Source organism: Mus pahari, chromosome 16 (genome assembly GCF_900095145.1).
Source record: "Mus pahari chromosome 16, PAHARI_EIJ_v1.1, whole genome shotgun sequence".
Classification (NCBI taxonomy): Eukaryota; Metazoa; Chordata; class Mammalia; order Rodentia; family Muridae; genus Mus; species Mus pahari.
Genome location: NC_034605.1, coordinates 43,850,931 through 43,868,927, shown reverse-complemented (window position 1 = coordinate 43,868,927; position 17,997 = coordinate 43,850,931). Strand labels below are relative to the sequence as shown.

At 47.2% G+C, this 17,997-nt stretch overlaps 1 protein-coding gene across 2 annotated transcripts in view; it reads right to left on the bottom strand.

The window, feature by feature from the left end:
* Gcnt2 (glucosaminyl (N-acetyl) transferase 2 (I blood group)) overlaps positions 1 to 17,997 on the bottom strand; it is a 108,609-nt gene that overhangs the window by 53,359 nt on the left and 37,253 nt on the right. The window contains exon 1 of one of the 2 annotated variants that reach the window (XM_029547531.1): positions 15,240 to 16,866. The exons of the other annotated variant lie outside the window; for it this stretch is intronic. Within the exon in view, the coding sequence (XP_029403391.1) occupies positions 15,240 to 16,158 (919 nt within the window). The 5' untranslated portion in view covers positions 16,159 to 16,866. Of the gene's footprint in view, positions 1 to 15,239; positions 16,867 to 17,997 lie in introns of those variants that run through there. 2 annotated transcript variants of the gene reach the window in all.

The following is a 17,997-nucleotide window of genomic DNA, read 5'->3' as shown; positions in this document are numbered from 1 at the left end:
TACAGTGTGCTTAAATATAATAAATAAATAAATCTTAAAACACACACACACACACACACACACACACACACACACACACACACACACACAAATCAAAAGTCCCTTTCCCACATTTCTGAACCAGGTTCCTTGGAGTTCCCCCACCCGGTCCTCAATGACTCAATGACCAACACCCTACCCTCACATTCCCACAGCTGCCACATCCCCACAGTTGCCACATTCTCCCTACCTACATGATCCATACCCGTATCAAGCCCGCCATCACAGACAGCCTGGCCTGTCGCTGCCTTCATGCACATTCATAGCCATTTTCACATGTCCTACCCCCCAATAAACCTCTTGCCATGATATCTGTTTTGTGATTTTTTTTTTTTCTTTTTAAAGTGGCATTCTTCAGCCCCCTATAAATACTCTGTTGACACAAAACCCTTCATTACTGCCTTTGGCCCAACTTTTGGCTCACCAATTGCTCCGCCCTCCATCCATCACTGGCACTCGGTAACTGATCCCCCTCAGTTGATGTAGACACTCCTGAGCCCAAGAAGGCTTCCTTGAGCATCTGGTACCTGCTATGGCACTCTTGGAGGTGGAGGTACCCCCAGCCACAGTCTTTAAAGCTGTGGTTCACTGTCCCCACGCCTGACCCTTTCCCTTGGGTGACAATTCCTCAGCTTGATTTTTTACCTTTTGGACTCACTTCAAAGCCCTGGTCCCAGGTACCCAGACTCCTCTGGCTACTTGCCCTGACCCCTGTGGAGTTCGGTGATAACCCACTCAATGGCTTGTGTCTTCCTCAGCTCCTTCCTGAGTCCTGGGAACACCTTTGACTACAGTGACATTTCTCTGCCCCCCATCCAGGAAAACAGTGTCTTCCATACCCTCTCATCCCCTTTAGGATCCTCTTAGCCTCTAGCCTCTCCACCCGGCTCCCGCCCTGAAGGGCCAGCCCAAAATGTGTTCGCTTTTTACAATCAAATTTGGCTTCAAGTCTCTCTTAGATAGCTAATCCAAATGGTGTCCCTCCCAGTGGCACCCTAGATCCCAATATTATTTGGGACCTTGAAAAATGCCAGTCCCCCCCAGCCCCCAACCCCATCTCCGAAATACATTTTTTGACACAAAACCCTTTCAGAAAGGTCATTTCTTACATTTCACGATAGTTTAACACCATGAAAAGGGGCAGCTTTATAACCTAGATGTGTTCTTGGAAGTACTAGCCTTTGATTTCCTACTGACTGCTCATTTTTGCTTCTCCAGTGCACAAGAAGGCTTAGGAGGTAGTAAGGAAATGTATTAGCTACTTGCCACAATAAACCCCGGGACAAAGGCAGCCTCCAGAAGGCAGGGCTTATTTAGAGTTTACAATCCCAGAGGGATCTGAATCCATTTTCCTCACAAACAGGGGAGGAAGTAAGGCTCTGAGTGAATGTGCATTGTTCAACAAGGGCGCAGTCATGTCAGGAACTGATGCCTCAGCCTCACAGGAGTGGCAAAGCCTTCCCCAGATGAGGGGAGAAAGATGGCCAAGCCTTTCTCAAGTCAAGAGCAAACGTTGCTAGTGTGTATGGAAAACATCCACTGCACATTTCTCTCCTTAGATGGTTACGACCTGAAGACCGATCCCGTACAGAGACTGCTCTGCCAAGATGAGCTAAACCTGCCTCCTAGTTCAACTGTATATAATAACACTGCCTCCTTGTTTATCTCCATTAATAACCCTATCTGTATGCAATAATCCCCGTATCCCTGTTCAGCTGTATACAGTAAACAGACTGTTTTTTTAGGGGGTGCTACGGATTTTCTCTTAAAGAGTCCAGACCACCCACATGGCTCATTAAGTCATGACAACTTCCAGAAACATTTAGAATCAACAAATGCTTTTCTCAGAGCTATGCTTTGATAGAAGCACATCCAGGGTATTTTTAGACTATTCGGAAGGGGAACACAGGCCAGAGGCCATCTGAGTGGATCTGAAGGCAGTTAGTTTGCTTGAGGATGGGAGGGCCTGAGGTAAGGGCAGCAGGTATGAAAACCCGGAACTCACGAGACATCCTTCACAGACACACACAGAGAACGTGCTGGTGAGATGGGGTGAAGGGAGCGGCAAGTCCTGGCCAGAAAGAGCCTGACCACCACGAACAACGGTCGTGACTCAAGAATGAGTTTGTGAGGGGGAGGCAGATGGGAGGGACAGTCTGCCAAGTCGGTGTGAGTGGGAGATGGGAAACGGGCACCCCCCAAAGCAAGGAGAGACGCAGGGCAGGGGCAAGCAAGCTTTGCATGGTTTTAGGGATGTGCTTGCTGCCAGCGTCAAGATCACCAAGATGCAAGGGGCAGTGAGAGTCAAATGGGAAACTGAGAACAGGTTAGTGAAATGTTCTCAAGCCTCCATTTCCTTCATTCCAGTTCCCCTGAGGACGGTTGTGCTAAACTCAACTGGTATCCCAGAGTCCTTTCAAATACCAGTGATGAAGAATACCCAAAGGACAGAATTTATCCATTTCTGTGCACATTTCCCAAGGAGGGATTAGCCAAACCACAAACTCTGACACATTTGGCAGCATGACAGTCAGGTCATGATCTTGCAGTTGTAGCTCAGTCTCACGATAAATTCGTAATTCAAAAACAGTCAGGGTCTGTCTTTCTCTTTGATAGATTTCATTCTATGTAATTTTTGTCTTTAATTTTATGTGTATGGATGTCTTGCCTGCAGGGATGTCTGTGCATCATCTGCATACCCGGGGCCAGGGAGGCCAGAAGAGAGCACTGGATTCTCTGGAGTCACAGAATGTTGTGAGCTGCCACGTAGGTGCTGGGAACAGAACCTCGGTCCTCAGAACCTCGGTCCTAGCAGCTAGTGCTCTTAACTGCTGAGCCATCTCTGTCTAGCACTTTTATACCACCTGCCTTCTTAAGTAAAAACAGCTTCTAGGAAAAGAAAAAGAGCTGTAGTAACAACTCCAGAAGGATTCTACATATTGCCTTGTGGATAACGCATCAGATTGCATGGAAAAAGATAATGCATTTTCCCGTGGCATTGGCAGTGGCCAGCTGCTCCATACATTTAGTGAATCGAATCATTAAAGCAGTTCATACATCTTCACAGGGATCAGGTGAGAGGTCAGGTGACAAAGTCAGCTGCATTACTGAACAACCATGTTGACACTCCTAATCCCTTTGGGACAATCACTTGGGGATGTGTCATACTAAGATGACATGCAGTCTCTCCACCATTCCAACACAGACAAAATTCCCCCTTTAATCTTGCTCCAGATGTCCTTTTCTCCTAATGAGCAACAGATGAAGAAGCTGGCTAGAGTCGAGGCTCTTATGCCCTAGACCTACACTGGGCTTTAACATTAGCACAGCCTCGGGACCAGACCACAGCAGAGTGATGAGCAGAATCCTTTGCCTTTCTCTGGACCCCAGACTCATGGAGTGCATTGCAGGACAAGCTGGGATGATCCCTAGCACTTAAGTTTACATAAAATCAGGGCGTGGGCACAAACCTGTAATGCTAGAACTTGGAAAGCCGAGAAAAGGGGGACATGAGTCTGAGGCCTAGATCACAAAGTGATGACTCAAATAATAAGTAAATAAACCTACACAAGAGTGTACACGTATGGCGGTGTTCCCTCCGGATTGACACTTTCCTCCTGGAGCAAGCAAGGAGGTTTTGGAGGCTTATGAAACTCACAGAAACTTACAGAAGTCTTAAGATCCCCCAGGAGTGTTCCAGAAACAGTAAGTGGCTGCTCTTGGAGAAGAGAGTCTGCAGCTGTGTGGGTTCTGCACGTTAAACAGGAAATGCAAGGTTACAGCTCTCAGGCTATCTCATGCTAACAGCTCCTCTGGCTATTTCATGCTAACAGCTCCTAGGTTCCTGGAAGTAACCTTCAAGTAGCCCCTGACCCACTCTTCAGCCTGACCGCAATCCTTTCTCTGGTGTGCTGCGAGCCCATCTGGAGTGAGTAGGCGTTTCTGTGTCTGTCCTCAGGGAAAGGTCAAGCAACCAACTGGTCAACCTCCAGTTGCACGTATGTATGCAGATGACCTGAAGGGAGATCTCCACTGTAGGAAGGGTGTGTCAGTGGTTGTGGTCTCGCTACGGAAAGCCAGGCATGAGCAGTTGCTACCTAGGAACGTTCAAGACAGAAGTAATGGGAGACTGACAGCCCGAGCGTGGGAGCCCCGAGGAGGGAGAATGAGAACAGGCTTTCTAAATGTGATTCTAAGTTGCGTCTTAAAAGAAAAACATCTGCCAGTCAGGTGTTGGGGGCGGGGGGGGGGAGGGATAAAAGAAACATTCCAGAACATCCTATCCCTGGGAATGGCACAGATTGTGACAGGAAAGCCAGCTATGGCACAGCTGGGACCCACAAGGTATCTTGTAGAGTTAAAAATGTAAAAAGCACAGGACATAGATAGAGGCACTGGGAAGTCCACAACGTAGATGGCAGGCAGTGAGCTTCTCTGGCCCAGCAGGCTAGGATTTCACACTGTAGGAGTAGCTACATATGGAGAGGAGAGACCAGGTGACCAGAGATGCCTTTATAAACACCATTCTGTCACTGGAGGCTAAGCCAAAGTACCCTGGAGAGGTAAGATGCCTTAGCAGATAAAGGCACTTTTCCCATGAAACAGATGCCCGGAGCCCACAGTGGAAAGACAGAACTGACTAGAAGTTGTTTTCTGACCTACACCCTTGTGCAGTGGCACATGCACAATCACGCTTAATAAACGTGGAAGACAAATTATTTTTTAAAGCGTTCTGGAAGCCGGGCAGTGGTGGCACATGCCTTTAATCCCAGTACTTGGGAGGCAGAGGCAGGCAGATTTCTGAGTTTGAGGCCAGCCTGGTCTACAGAGTGAGTTCCAGGACAGCCAGGGCTATACAGAGAAACCATGTCTCAAAAAGAAAAATAAAAAAAGTGCTCTGAGCGGAGGCAGGATTAGAAGACATGTTATTGTAAGAGAGAGGAACTCAGAAATGCACAAGGGCAGGAACAGAGGCAGCTGGTGTCTGGAGTGCTGGAGGCTAGGTGCAGTTTACTGAATGACAGGACCTAGTGCTGGCATTATGTCACCCTCTGGCTTCATTTGCCCTTACTCCCTGGGAATAGGCACTATTAAGGGTTTGTTATTCTAGGACATTCATGCAAGTGCCTACAAGCATCATGCTCCGCCCCAGCTCTGTCGCCTTCATTTCCAGTAGCTGCACTGACTACTTTCTGGTTCTCTCACTACAGGAACTCCGGCGCCCCTAGACACGAGACTGAGGTGACTCCCAGCTCCCTGCCAGACTCCAGACATGGAACACAGACGCCAAGTTTCTCACCTAAAAGGGATATGACCACAGGTCGAATAGGCTCAAGATAGAGGTCTCCATGCTAATGAGGTACCTAGAGGCCTGGAGGGCGTAGCCAATAAGCTTTCCTTTCCAGACACTCCTCCCTGCAAAAGGAATTTAATCTCAAGCCAGCCAAGTCTCCCAGTCTCAACCTGTTCTACCTTACCAAACTTCCCGGCATTGTTTTGCATCCCACGCTGCACCTCTCTAATAGAGGGTAGAGGGAAGTATTTATCTGTGAGCTTGGCTAGCTTCCGGTGTTTGGACGCAGTGGATTTGGTACTGAGCTGCCCGGAGTTCATCTTCCCACTTACAAAGCATTGATTTAAGTGGCCACGCAACAGGAGTCCTATGATGACTCTATAGGGACATGTGGACCCAAAGGCATTCACTTGTCTTCTCTTGTGTCTCTGCTCACATGAAAAAGCCAAGATTTTTTTTTGTTTGGGGGGGGGGGACCTGGTTTTTTTCGAGACAGGGCTTCTCTGTATAGCCCTGGCTATCCTGGAACTCACTCTGTAGACCAGGCTGGCCTTGAACTCAAAAATCCACTTGCCTCTGCCTCCCGAGTGCTGGGATTAAAGGCGTGCGCCACCACCGCCCGGCAAGCCAAGATTTTTGAAAAAAAAAAACAGACCACTAAGAGGAGAAAAAGGAAAACCTCTTGTGGGTCCAATTATACAGCCATTCTACAGCTTAATAAAATATGAAAATACCCTTTCATTATCTGGACTCTTAGGGTTATTATAATTAAATGAAGGATTAATAAAACTAGGTTCAATTTTAAATGAGTACATAATGTGTTGTTTCTTCGCCTTCCCCTGTTTAGCCTATGGTTCTGTTTAGCTGCTTGTGGACGTTGTACATCGTGGTGCGCACTAGGCTCCGCACCACGATGTACAACGCCACAAGCAGATACTAAAGGTTTGCCTTTGGACAAGTTATTTCCTTTTCCATTTTTTTTTTTTTTGGTTAGCATAGAGAGAAATGAGTGTCTGTCTCTGTGACATTTCATACATATAGGTCATTTTGTGTGTGTGTGTGTGTGTGTGTGTGTGTGTGTGAGAGAGAGAGAGAGAGAGAGAGAGAGAGAGAGAGAGAGAGAGAGAGAAGAGAGATTCTGGTGATCAAACACAGGGCCTTGAGCATCCTTGAGCAACCCCTCTACCACTCTGTGACAAGCCAATACACTTGATGCTTTCTCACTTCTCCCCAGCCATGCTATGTAAAATTCCCTCATCTATACATTAGGAACAGCACTGAAGGAGATCAAGCATAAGAAATCCTCTTGTAGGAGCAGGGCGTGGTGGTGCACGCCTTTAGTCCCAGCACTTGGGAGGCAGAGGCAGGNGGATTTCTGAGTTTGAGGCCAGCCTGGTCTATAGAGTGAGTTCCAGGTCAGCCAGAGCTACACAGAGAAACCCTGTCTTGAAAAACAAAAAACAAACAACAACAACAACAAAAAGAAATCCTCTTGCAAACTAAGTATGTTCACACACAATGAAGTCACATTGTGATTACAAGATTTCTATAGCTTTTGGGCATCAGCCCCTGTGTGGGCTAACTCAATTAAACTCTCCATATGTGCATGTCCATGTGTGTATATGTGTGTGTAAATATGTACAGATATGCTTCCTACTCAGATTTCTCGTCTCATTTAGGTTCCTAAATAAGAAGCCCAGTGTGTGGGACGCGTCCCTCCAGCTGTTGGTCAGGGATACCCTAGAGACCTGCAAAATAATACAGGCTCCTGTCACTGCTCTCGGCTGCCCACAGAGCTTAGTGGTAAAGCCGTGTCACAGAAGACACACTTTCGTCGCAGGACATGGAGAGACAGTGTTGATAGTGACCCAGAAGCCTCCTTCCTTCCGGCTGCCTTCCATAGTATTAGAAGGTGCTGCGTAGGGCTGCCGAAGGCAGGGTATTCATCAACAGTCCTACCCAGCTGGGACCCCTGTGAACTACAGCAATAACTGACATGGCAAGACATGCTCATGGATATAAACATAGCATAAACATAATAGAGGCAAACCAACTACTTTCTGATGGCTTGAAGACCCATTTCCCAGGAAGAAATGCATGCCTGTGACTGTGACTCTGGCTAAGAACCAACCAAGGGTTGGGGAGCTCACAGGGCCACGGGGTGAACCCATTATTTCTTTGCTAAATTGACATAGTATCAAACTACTCTCTAAATCTGAATTTCTCTCCTTATGGATGAACATAGCTCTCAGACCTCATCAGAGATGGTTTTTCGCACAGTGCAATACAGAAGCTTAGAATTGGTCAAAGTGCAGAGGACGAATACCTGTGGGGTGCTTTGCCACAAATGAGACAATCGATCTCACCCACGGAAGCTCAGGGACTATTGTAGAAGAAAGGGTGGAAAATTTGTAAGCATTAGAGGTTTCGACTGGGGGAATTCGAAGACACAGCATCTCCGGGATGTAATAATTCTGCTCATGAACTCACAGCAGCTATGGATAACTGAAGAAGACCACCACAAGATCAAGCCAGTCAGCATTCCAGCACGGGCTGGGGAGGGGTGGTTCTGCAGGCCCTGTCCATCACACAGGAGCTGTGGACTTGTGATGGCTTCTGGGACAGGGTTTTTTTTAAGGATGTGACTCCTGTTAGGTTGGCCACGTTCAGGTGGATTGTCCCAGAACCAGAAGTATATATTGGAGTCTAGGTTATATAAACAAACACTATACAATTGGAAGTAGGTGGGGAGGTAAGGGAAGGGTCCAGAAGAAGTTAGGGAGAGGAATGGGGTGGTTACGATTAAATCACATTGTTATATGCATGTATGAAATTCTCAAAGAAATAATTAAAATAATATATATTAAAAATAAATATTTTCGGGCTGGTGAGATGGCTCAGCAAGTAAGAGCACCGACTGCTCTTCCAAAGGTCCTGATTCAAATCCTAGCAACCACATGGTAGCTTACAACCACCCATAAGGAGAGCTGACATCCTCTTCTGGTGTGTCTGAAGACAGCTGTAGCTTATGTATAATAATAAATGTGTACTTATGTATAATAATAAATAAATCTTTGGGCTGGAGCGAGCAGGCACTGAGTGAGCAGAGTTGACTGGAGTGAGTGAGGCTGATCAAAGCGAGCAGAGGTCCTAAATTCAATTCCCAACAACCACATGAAGGCTCACAACCATCTGAATAGCTACAGTGTAGTCATATGCATAAAATAAGTAAATCTTTAGAAAAATGAAAAAATAAATATTTTCCGAGGAAAAAAGATATGGCAAAGAAGTCATACCTTTCCCACAAAAATAAATATCCAAGTTCTAATTTCTGAGGTTGTTAAAGCCACATAAGTGGTTTCCCTCTAACACCAAGTGAGGACAAGGAGACATCCTACCACAGGCGTGTGCTTCTATCTGTCCTGCACCCTGCCACTGTGCCATTCTGAACCAGGGCTGGCTCTGTGCCTTTAGTTTCAGGGTGGGACAATGACCCGAGAAAGTTATGTCAGCCCTTTTCAGTCCCTGGCTCTGTTCCCTGGATGGGAATACGGGCAAAGAAAAGCCTTCTTCATCTGCTCAGGGACGTCAGGAAATGCTCTTCCCTTCCTCCCAGGAAAGCCAAACCAAGTCAAGTGGGAGCTATTTCTGGCCTGTCTGACCCTGTGTGGAGAAAATCTGCCTGAGGGAAGCTAAGACAGAATAAGACAGAGATGGGGAGACCAGCCCATTCTTGTTGCCCAAGGACATGTCTGGTTCTAGCCATTAAAGTCCCAGGCCCTGCACCCCACCCCCTCAGACTTGGACAAACACAGAGGGCTGGTCACCTCCTGGAGAGAGGGCTCGGTAAGAAAGATGTTTTACCCTTGCGCCCAGTTGAAGTGGAGGCCAAGCCAGATCCTAGGGATGCACCTTCATGAGTTAAGCCCTGGGATTTCTTTAGGCTCCTTTGAGCCGAGTTCCTGGCACGTGCAACCTAAAATGTTAACGCGCTCTCCCAAAGAATGTGTCCCAATTAAACTAGCAAGATAAATCAACGTAGGAAATAGGTTATTTTTAGAATTTAAACTATGAGGAGGAAAGGGGATCACGCAGTCGGTCGTTTCTAAGGTGGAGATCGTTTGTTTGACAAAGAAGCACTGAAATATATATGTGTGTGCACAAGCACGCACACACAAATGAGGGGGGAAAAGAAGCAAATGAAAACGGAAACAATCGCCTCAGGGAAAGGTCAGATCTGCAAATGAGCAAAGACTCCTAAGAACAAATAAGGCGATTTGGGGAGGGGGAGGTGTAGAAGCCAAAGTAACTTCATCTTTGTCTTAGAATCAGATCTGCCCTGAAGGGAGAAAAGACAACTTAGCTCTCCCAGTAGGCTGTGGAAAAACTAGAGCAGCCAACGCTTCCATAGATGGGGAATCGGTTCACAAGTCTCGAGCTTGGGGGTGGGGCGCTTCCGAGGGCGCGATCTCGTACAGCACGCAGGCGCAGGCGGCCTTGCCTGGCTTCATTTCCAGCCCCACGCCCCCAATACAGCAAAGCACCACAGAACACTCCATGATCGTACAGTGCTACACGGCCATGTGGAGCTACACGGTCTCTAGAGCTCTTTCTTGAGCAGGCAAACAAACAAACAAACAAACAAACAAAAAACAGAACTGGAAGTGCTAGGGGAAAAAAAAAAAAACCCCCCACCAGCCTCTCCTCCAGGTGTCAGGTAACAGTCAGGGCGCACAGCAAGTGATGGCCGGCAAGGCAAGGGACGCCTTCACACCAGAAGCTCCCTAGTGTCACCAACCTGGGAATCCCAGAGGGTCTCTCCTCTGAGAAGGCTGCCAGAAGGGACAAGGTCGGCTCCCCCACTTGCACGAGAGCCACCTCAGAAGAGCAGGCAAGCTCTCTGGCTTTCTGAAGAAAATCTGAGACTAGGGCCCCTTGGACCTCTTTGGGTTTGCCCAGGCATCTTATCTCTCCTCCCTTCTTCCTCCTTTTTCCTCTACCTACTAGCTCCCAATCCCCGCCTCCTCCCCAACTTTTCCTCCCTGCCCGCCTACACCCTACTTTCCCCTTCTGCCCCTTCCTTCCATCACCCTCTCCCTTCTCCCAATTCCCCTCCTCCTCTCCCTCCTCCTCTTCTGCCCCTTCTCTTCATCCCTCTCCACCTGTCTCCTCTTTTTTCTGTCTTCCCCTCCTCATCTTTGTCTTAAGGCCTTGCCTGCCAGGCAAGGGCCCTGCCACGAAGCTACACTTCTAGCCCTCTATCTTAAAGTAGCATCTCGTTTTTACCCCTCATTCCTTAAGCTATCTCATTCTGACTCATGCTGTTCTTAACTATTTGGGGGGTTTTGTTGGTTTTTTGTTTTTTGATTTGAGACAAGGTTTCTTTGTGTAGCCCGAGCTGTCCCAGAACTCACTCTGTACACCAGGCTGGCCTTGAGCTCTGCCTCCCCACAGAGTATGGCTAACTTTGGGTGACCCCTTAAGTTGTTTTTACTTTTTGTTTTGTTTCTCTGTATTAAGGATGGGACCCATCTAGCATGTGCCAGACAAGTGACATACCCCTGAGCTACATCCCCACCCAGACACCATTTCTACTGCAGTGATTTAAAAAACTAAGAAATGAGCTATTATCTCCATAGAATTAATGCTCAAGGTCCAAGAAAACAAAAGCGAGCGACGTGATGTCATGTGACATGGAGCCTTTCGTCCTCTTGAATGATTCATACTTTGTTTTCTGACACCATATCAGATGCCACTAAACCTCTCAGTCATATTTCTCTTGGGGATGCTTTGGGCGGCATCTTTCCAACACAAACACTTTCCAGTCTTCAGGAGACAAGCAGGTGGTGACTTTCAGGGAAGAAATAACACTATTCGGACATGGACATAAAGCGTTGGCATTGGGGAGCTTGGCCTTTAAAAGGTGAAAAGGTGAGTGAGTTAGCTAATGGGATTAAAAGCTGTCTGGGAGTAGAAAATCAGATACACTCCCTGGATTTTAAAGCACAAATACAGGAATTAGCCGAGTACATGATTACATTTTATATCGATTTGAAGATTGAAGAGTTCTTTTGATGGCTTGTTCTCTAATTCACTTACGATTTGGGAAGGCCCCACCTAAGAAACAGGATTTCCTTTCTCTCTAAACCAGGATGCTCCTAACTGTCCAAGAAAGGAAGAAGGCAGAACCCCAGGATGTGTCCTATTATCCTGGAGTATGTTCCACGCAGAGTAGACGGGCTGCTGGCATAGGCGGCCCTCGCCTTCCTTCACAGGGAGCTGCCCAGCTGAGCAGCTGCCTCCTGCAGCTCTGGCCAGGAGATGGAGCACCCCGGGGGCTTTGAGCACTGCCACTTGTATTACCACAGGGGCTGTGTGGGAGATCTGATGGCATTCTGGGCACCGTGTCATCTGCAAAGGGTGGCACGAGTAGGAACGAGTGGAGTCTGGGGGTCTTCCTGCTTGGATCTCTCAGTTTTGCAGCTAGAGATGCATGAATTTCCCAACTTTTCTCAAGGTTATACTCTGCGGCTTCGAGAAGGCAGGTACCAGCATACCCGCACCACAGACCACACACACCACACCCCCAACCGAAGGGTTAGTCATTTTATTTTAATGATGGGATCTATCTAATAGCCTCAAATTTCTGAGCTCAAGGAACTCTCCTGCTCTAGCATCCCCACACTGGGACGGCAGATAGATGTCACTCTTCAGATGCACCGGAAGAGAGTGTTGGATCCCATTATAGATGGTTGTGAGCCACCATGTGGTTGCTGGGAATTGAACTCAGGACCTCTGGAAGAGCAGTCAGTGTTCTTAACTGCTGAGCCATCTCTCCACCCCCACCCCATTCTGTGCCATTCTTTATCTCTAGTCTTGTCTATTGAGTGGTAGGAAAGAGGAAGAGGGCTGAGGAGAAAAGGGGGTTCCTCTGTCCTTGACTTTTTGGTACTGATTTGACACGAACCAAACTGACCACCCCTGGCTGAAGTAATCAGATATATTTAACATAAACCAAAACCCAATCTCATGTCTGCCTCTTTCCCTCCCTTCCTTGATGCAGGAACCTGATGGCTAAGCTGGCTGTCCTTGAATTCAAATTCTTGGTCCTCTCTTGAGGACCTCTCTTGAGTGCTGAGATTACAGGCATGTACCACCATCCCTGGCCTTCTTCTTTAGAAGAAGAAGGAGGAGGAGGAGGAGGAGGAGGAGGAGGAGGAAGAGGAGGAGGAGGAAGAGGAGAAGGAGGAGGAGGAGAAGGAGGAGGAGGAGAAGGAGGAGGAGGAAGAGAAGAAGCACAAACCATACTTGGGCAAAGTTACTTAATGACCTTATCACATTCAGTATCATACCCAAGATGCCCATGGCTAGACTCCAACTCTCATGAATTTTAAGAGAATACTCGAAATAGAAAGGGAATAAATATTTAAATATGAAAATCAGTCTCTCCGTGCTTAATGTTCCCTAAATTACTTGCCAATAATAGAGACAGCAGCTCAAAGGGTGCAAAGATGAGAGGGCGTGCTGTGTTTCAGTTAGGTGGCTCTGCCAGTCCCACTGGGATTCAGAGACCAAACCCGCTGGTATTTTCCAGAACATGAGTCTGTTGATTGCCCTGCAAGCCTGGCTCAGCTGCCCCAGAGCACTTCCCAGCATTCCTAACTTGGCGCTCCCCCAACGGCAGAACAATGATTGCTTTTCTGTAACCCGTGCGCTCTAGTTCATTAGCAATCCACTTTGTCTTTTTCACTGAGTCCAAAGTGTGCCGATGCCTTCCAAAGAAATGCTGTGACATTTTATATATGTTTTGAGGAGCATGGTTCAGGGCCAGTGAGAGGGCTCAGCAGGTTACAGCATTTGCTGCCAAAACAGACAAAGGCTGTCCCCCAGAGCCCACACGGAGAAAGGAGCAAGCCAACTCCCCAAAACTGTCCTCATTAACAAACTGGGGGTCACAGTAAGTACCCTAAGATGCCCTGCGGGTCCCTCTTCCCACTGCGATCACAGTGGAGAAATATGCTTTGTGCATTTTACTGTTAATGTGACTGTGTCCATTGGCTTATTGAGGCTAGATGACCAAACTTAGTTTCTTGGGGTACAAACCATGACAATGTGACATCTACATCTCTATGGTGGCACGCTCTGCACTCCCTTACACAAAATAAATAAAACTGTAATAAAAAGAATCTGACTCATCAGTTATGAAAGGAGAAACAGTTTGATGAAAAGGGACTGGACTTGTCTTGGAATCTCCTTATTTGTATGAAGTAAAAGATAACTTTTATAAAGTTTATTTTTAAAATTATGTGTGTATGTGAGTATGTCTGTTATACAAATATTTGCATGGGATTGTAGGTAGCTGTGGAGGCCAGAGTCAGAGTCTGGAACTGGAGATGTAGATGGTTGTAAGAGACCCTATATGGGTGCCAGGAATTGAACTCTGGTCCTCTGGAAGAGCAGTATGTGGTCAAAACTGCTTAGTCATCTCTCCAGCCTCAAGATATGCGTGTGCGTTACGTGTACATGTGGATTATATATGTGTGTTACATGTGTATCTGTGTGTTACATGGGTCTCTGTGTTACATATATAACATACACATGTGTCTTATATGTGCCTATTACATGTGTGTCTGTGTGTTGCACATGTGTCTCTGTATTACATGTGTGTTGCATGTGTCTGTGTGTTACATATATAACACCTGCGTTTGTGTTATATGTGTGTATGTTATAGGTTTATATGTGTGTGTCTGTGTTATATGTTTGTGTCTCTATGTTACATGCGTTATGTGTGTATGCGCGAGTGCATGTGTGTGTGTGTGTGTGTGTGTGTATCACACAATGTAATGATACTTGCACGAGTTCAAATACCTCTCAACATTCTGGGTTGTCCACAGCTGTGACCCCATGCATAGTAAAGCCCCATATTTTGCCCTTCATTCATTCAGCACTTACTTTTCCACACTCTTCCATCTAATGAAAACCTACAGAACAGTTACTGTGTGATGTAATTCCTGAGGCCACAGCAGTCATCAAGGCAGAACATGACCTCAACTTTATGGCTCATCTACAGAAAAAAGACCAGCAGCAAATGCATGCAGATCAGTATGTCTGCTCACTCCATATTGTGACTCTTTGCAGGGATAACTGTGCAGTGGTCTGGTCCATGGAGGGGTGGGCCGTGGAGAGGGGTTAAAGTGGCCCTCCTCTGAGAACTGAGGTCTGGAAGATGAGAACCAAAGTGTTCTAGGGGTGGGCATGAGGGCAGGAGCCCTGACAGAGATCTTGGGCTAAGAGGAAATCTGACAAATTAGTGGAGAAGAAAAACTTCTAGAATGAGCTAAACACGGGCCTAAGAGACGACCTGACAGGCATAAGCTGCGGTGGTACACGGAGAGGCACTGAATGGGAGTGGTCCTGCAAAGGGCATCTTGTGCACTCAGGAAGTGCAGGATGAGGAGTCTACACTGCAGTTTGTATCTCTAATCTCTGTTTTTAAAGAGGCAGATTTTTCAAAAATCCTTCAAACACAGCCACCTGTCAGCATCCCTGGGGGACAGGTGCCAGGCTTCCTTTGGGTGATGAAAACCTGCAGATGAGTGAGTCCTTTGCATCAAATGGTGCAGCGTTTTTACATAATCTATGGCCACCCTTCTCTGTATATTGGCATGTTCTCCGCCTGACTTGTAACACCTAACTCAGTGTAAATGCCATGGGATAATTGTTAAAACTGCATTGTTTTAAAAAAAAAAAATCACAAGGAAGTTTACACACACTCAATACAGGCACATTGTTTTTTTTCCCCCCCGAATATTTTCCATCCAAGATGGGTTGAACCCTGAAATGTGTCACCTGTGGATAAAGAGGTCTATGGGCCTCTCTTTTGCATGAAACTTGAACTCTCACATACCTGGAATCCTATTGAGCGTCACCCAGAAATGCTCATCGGGACTGAAAGTATCTTTGGACCAATGGAGCAAATCAACCGCCCTCGGGTCACGGAGAACAAAGTCAGCAAACTCTCTCGACAGGGCGACATAGGCAGAGCCAAAATAAATGGTGAGGTTGTGGGGAGGTGGAGGCTTCAGAGCCGTGGTTCTGATCACATAGGAAAGCTCTTTGCTCAAGTGCTCCCGGTGGACGTACCTGGTCCTTCCAATGGCGTGAGCTGGAGGCAGCACCCCCGGAGTGAGATTCTTCCCCTTAAGCCCTTTCAGGTACTGAACTATCTCCTTGTTGGTTTTCAGGGGGAAGTCTTGTCCACAGGTGTTGATGGCGTACTTCCAAGGGACCTCGGAGGTGGACAGATCTTTGATGCAGTTCAGGTCAGCCTGGAGCCGGGAGATTCCACCATAGACCACTGGCTCCATCTTAGAAGCCAGAAAGGCATTGGGGAAGCAGCTCACTAACTGTTCCACGGCACCTTTGAATTCAGCTGTGGCCTTTTCGTCCACATGAACACAGTAGATATTTTGAGGCATGAAGATTGCCCTAAAGAGCCTTGCAAAGGTGTCAAAATTGTGATGGATGACCATGACGTACGCCAAAGGAAAATCGACCTCTTCCTGAGATAAAGGGGCAGTGATATAGTGGCTTTGGGTCACATATTCTGTGCAAGAAGGCTTCTCGTGGATCATTAGTTTGTTTCTCCACAGGAACCGGTTTTTCCCGTCGCTGAAGGATGAGCACACTTGCGCCAGCATCACCGAGTCTGAGATGTTCAGCTTCTGGTAGCTTTGATCTCCCCCAAAACTTAACACGTAGAGCACAATAAAAACGATGACAGTAGTCACAGACACTATGAAGAAGTAACGCATGGATGGAGGCATGCCTCAGAGAGGGTCTCCGATGTCAGAGTCAGTCAAGCTTGGCAAATCCTTCCCCAGACTTACTTTTTCCTGGGAGCTCTTGCTGTGTGGTACATGCACTGTGAATTCCCGCCGGTCCCTCCCCAGACTGAATTTTTCCTGGGAGCTCTCGCTGTGGTACATGCTCCAGTCACTGTGAACTGCGGCTGTTTCGTCTCCCGGAGCCCAGCAGCGGGCTCTCTCCTGGAGCTGATATTGGAATCTGATTCCGCCTCTCTCAAACCTCCTTTGTCTAAATCCTAGCAGCAGGTTGCCGAAGCCCAGCCTTTTTCCTCCTCCTCAGGCCTCCCGGTTTGCATCTGCTGACTTTTACTCTCCTGCTACCTCTTTTTCAATTGAGTTTCTCACCTCCCCTTTCGTTCCTTTCCTTCAGGGGTTTCTGCTAGCTCTTTCCCCTCTTGTTACAATCGGCACGGAGAAACCTAAAGTGGATGGGATGAGACGCGTGCGAAGGGTTTCCTGCCTTCCTCCACTGCCTCTCTCTTCTGCTCTGTTACCTACTCTCTCCCCCGTGTGCCAGGTTAACAACCCAGGGGATCTAAAAGAGCCTCGGTTCTGTTAGTTGCTGTTTCGGGAGTCTCTACTCGAATGACAACAATCTGAAATAAAAGTACACCTCCTCCATCCCAGCTCCATTGTAATGTTTTCTGGCCCCACCCCACCAGTTTCCAAAACATGCGCTCCCAGGAGGAGGAGTTCCGGTCCTAAGGGATCTGACAGGGCAGAGGTAGGGGGCTGGGGGGGGGGGAGTGACTTTGACTTAAACCCCCCTCTCCTCGTACTCTGGCCTCTGCCCCAGTGTTACAGAATGTGCAGGTAGTGAACTGTACGGTCTAATTAAGATGAGACCTGAAGACTTCACAGAAAAGAGCTTGAATCCTGTCTGCAAAGGACGTTCAGAGCTACATCTAAATCAAGAACCTTAAGGGTTTAGGCATCCAGAGACCACTCAAAAGCTCTCCTATCTCGTTGACTTTACAGTCAAAACAGAACAAAACAAGGTCTCAGGCAATCCATTCTGACCTGAAACTCAGAATCTAGCTTTGAATCCCCAATCCTCCAGCCCCTACCTCCCCAGAGCTGGCCTTTCTGGATCTACACACTCACACCCAACTTTCCACCACCTACATTTAGATGCAGTTTCAAGCATCCTCTTGACTTCCAGCTGCCTTTCCATTTTCCTTTGCTGACTGTCTGCACTTCACAAGTGAGTCTTTACCCTCTGGGTTGACTTACAATGGGAAATGAGTTTGCATTCCGGCCTGTGAAGAAAGAGCGCCCTTCCGTGCCCAGCCTTCCTCCTGCAGAGTCTAGACTAGCAGAGCATGCAGGTTCCTTCCAAGTAGGAACTTGAGATTCCAAGCGCCCAGACTCCAGCCCAGTGGCATGCCATGTCCTGAGCTGGAGTTTCATTCTTCCAGATTTTATTTGCATGTTTTGTTTTTCCTATTTATATATTAGTTTTCTTTCCTCTTATTAATGCTCTCCCTGCACCTGCGTCAAACAAATATTCTGAGAAACCCTCCCCTGGGCCTTTTAGGTCAGTTGTAAAAGAAAATGCAGCCATTTTGTAAAGTGGCTCACTCTCCTTCGAGTATCTTCTTTGGTGTAGGGCAAAGGACAGGTCAATCTCTGGCTTCATCCATTCTCCAAAAATAACACTGTTAAATATTAGATTATTACATCTGCTGTGTCTAAACAACAGGGTAATTTGGTCACCAGTAATTTCATTTTGGCAATGCCCTCGGCTTAGAATGAATACTGAGATAGTTGCAGCCTGACAAAGCATTCGGTATACAG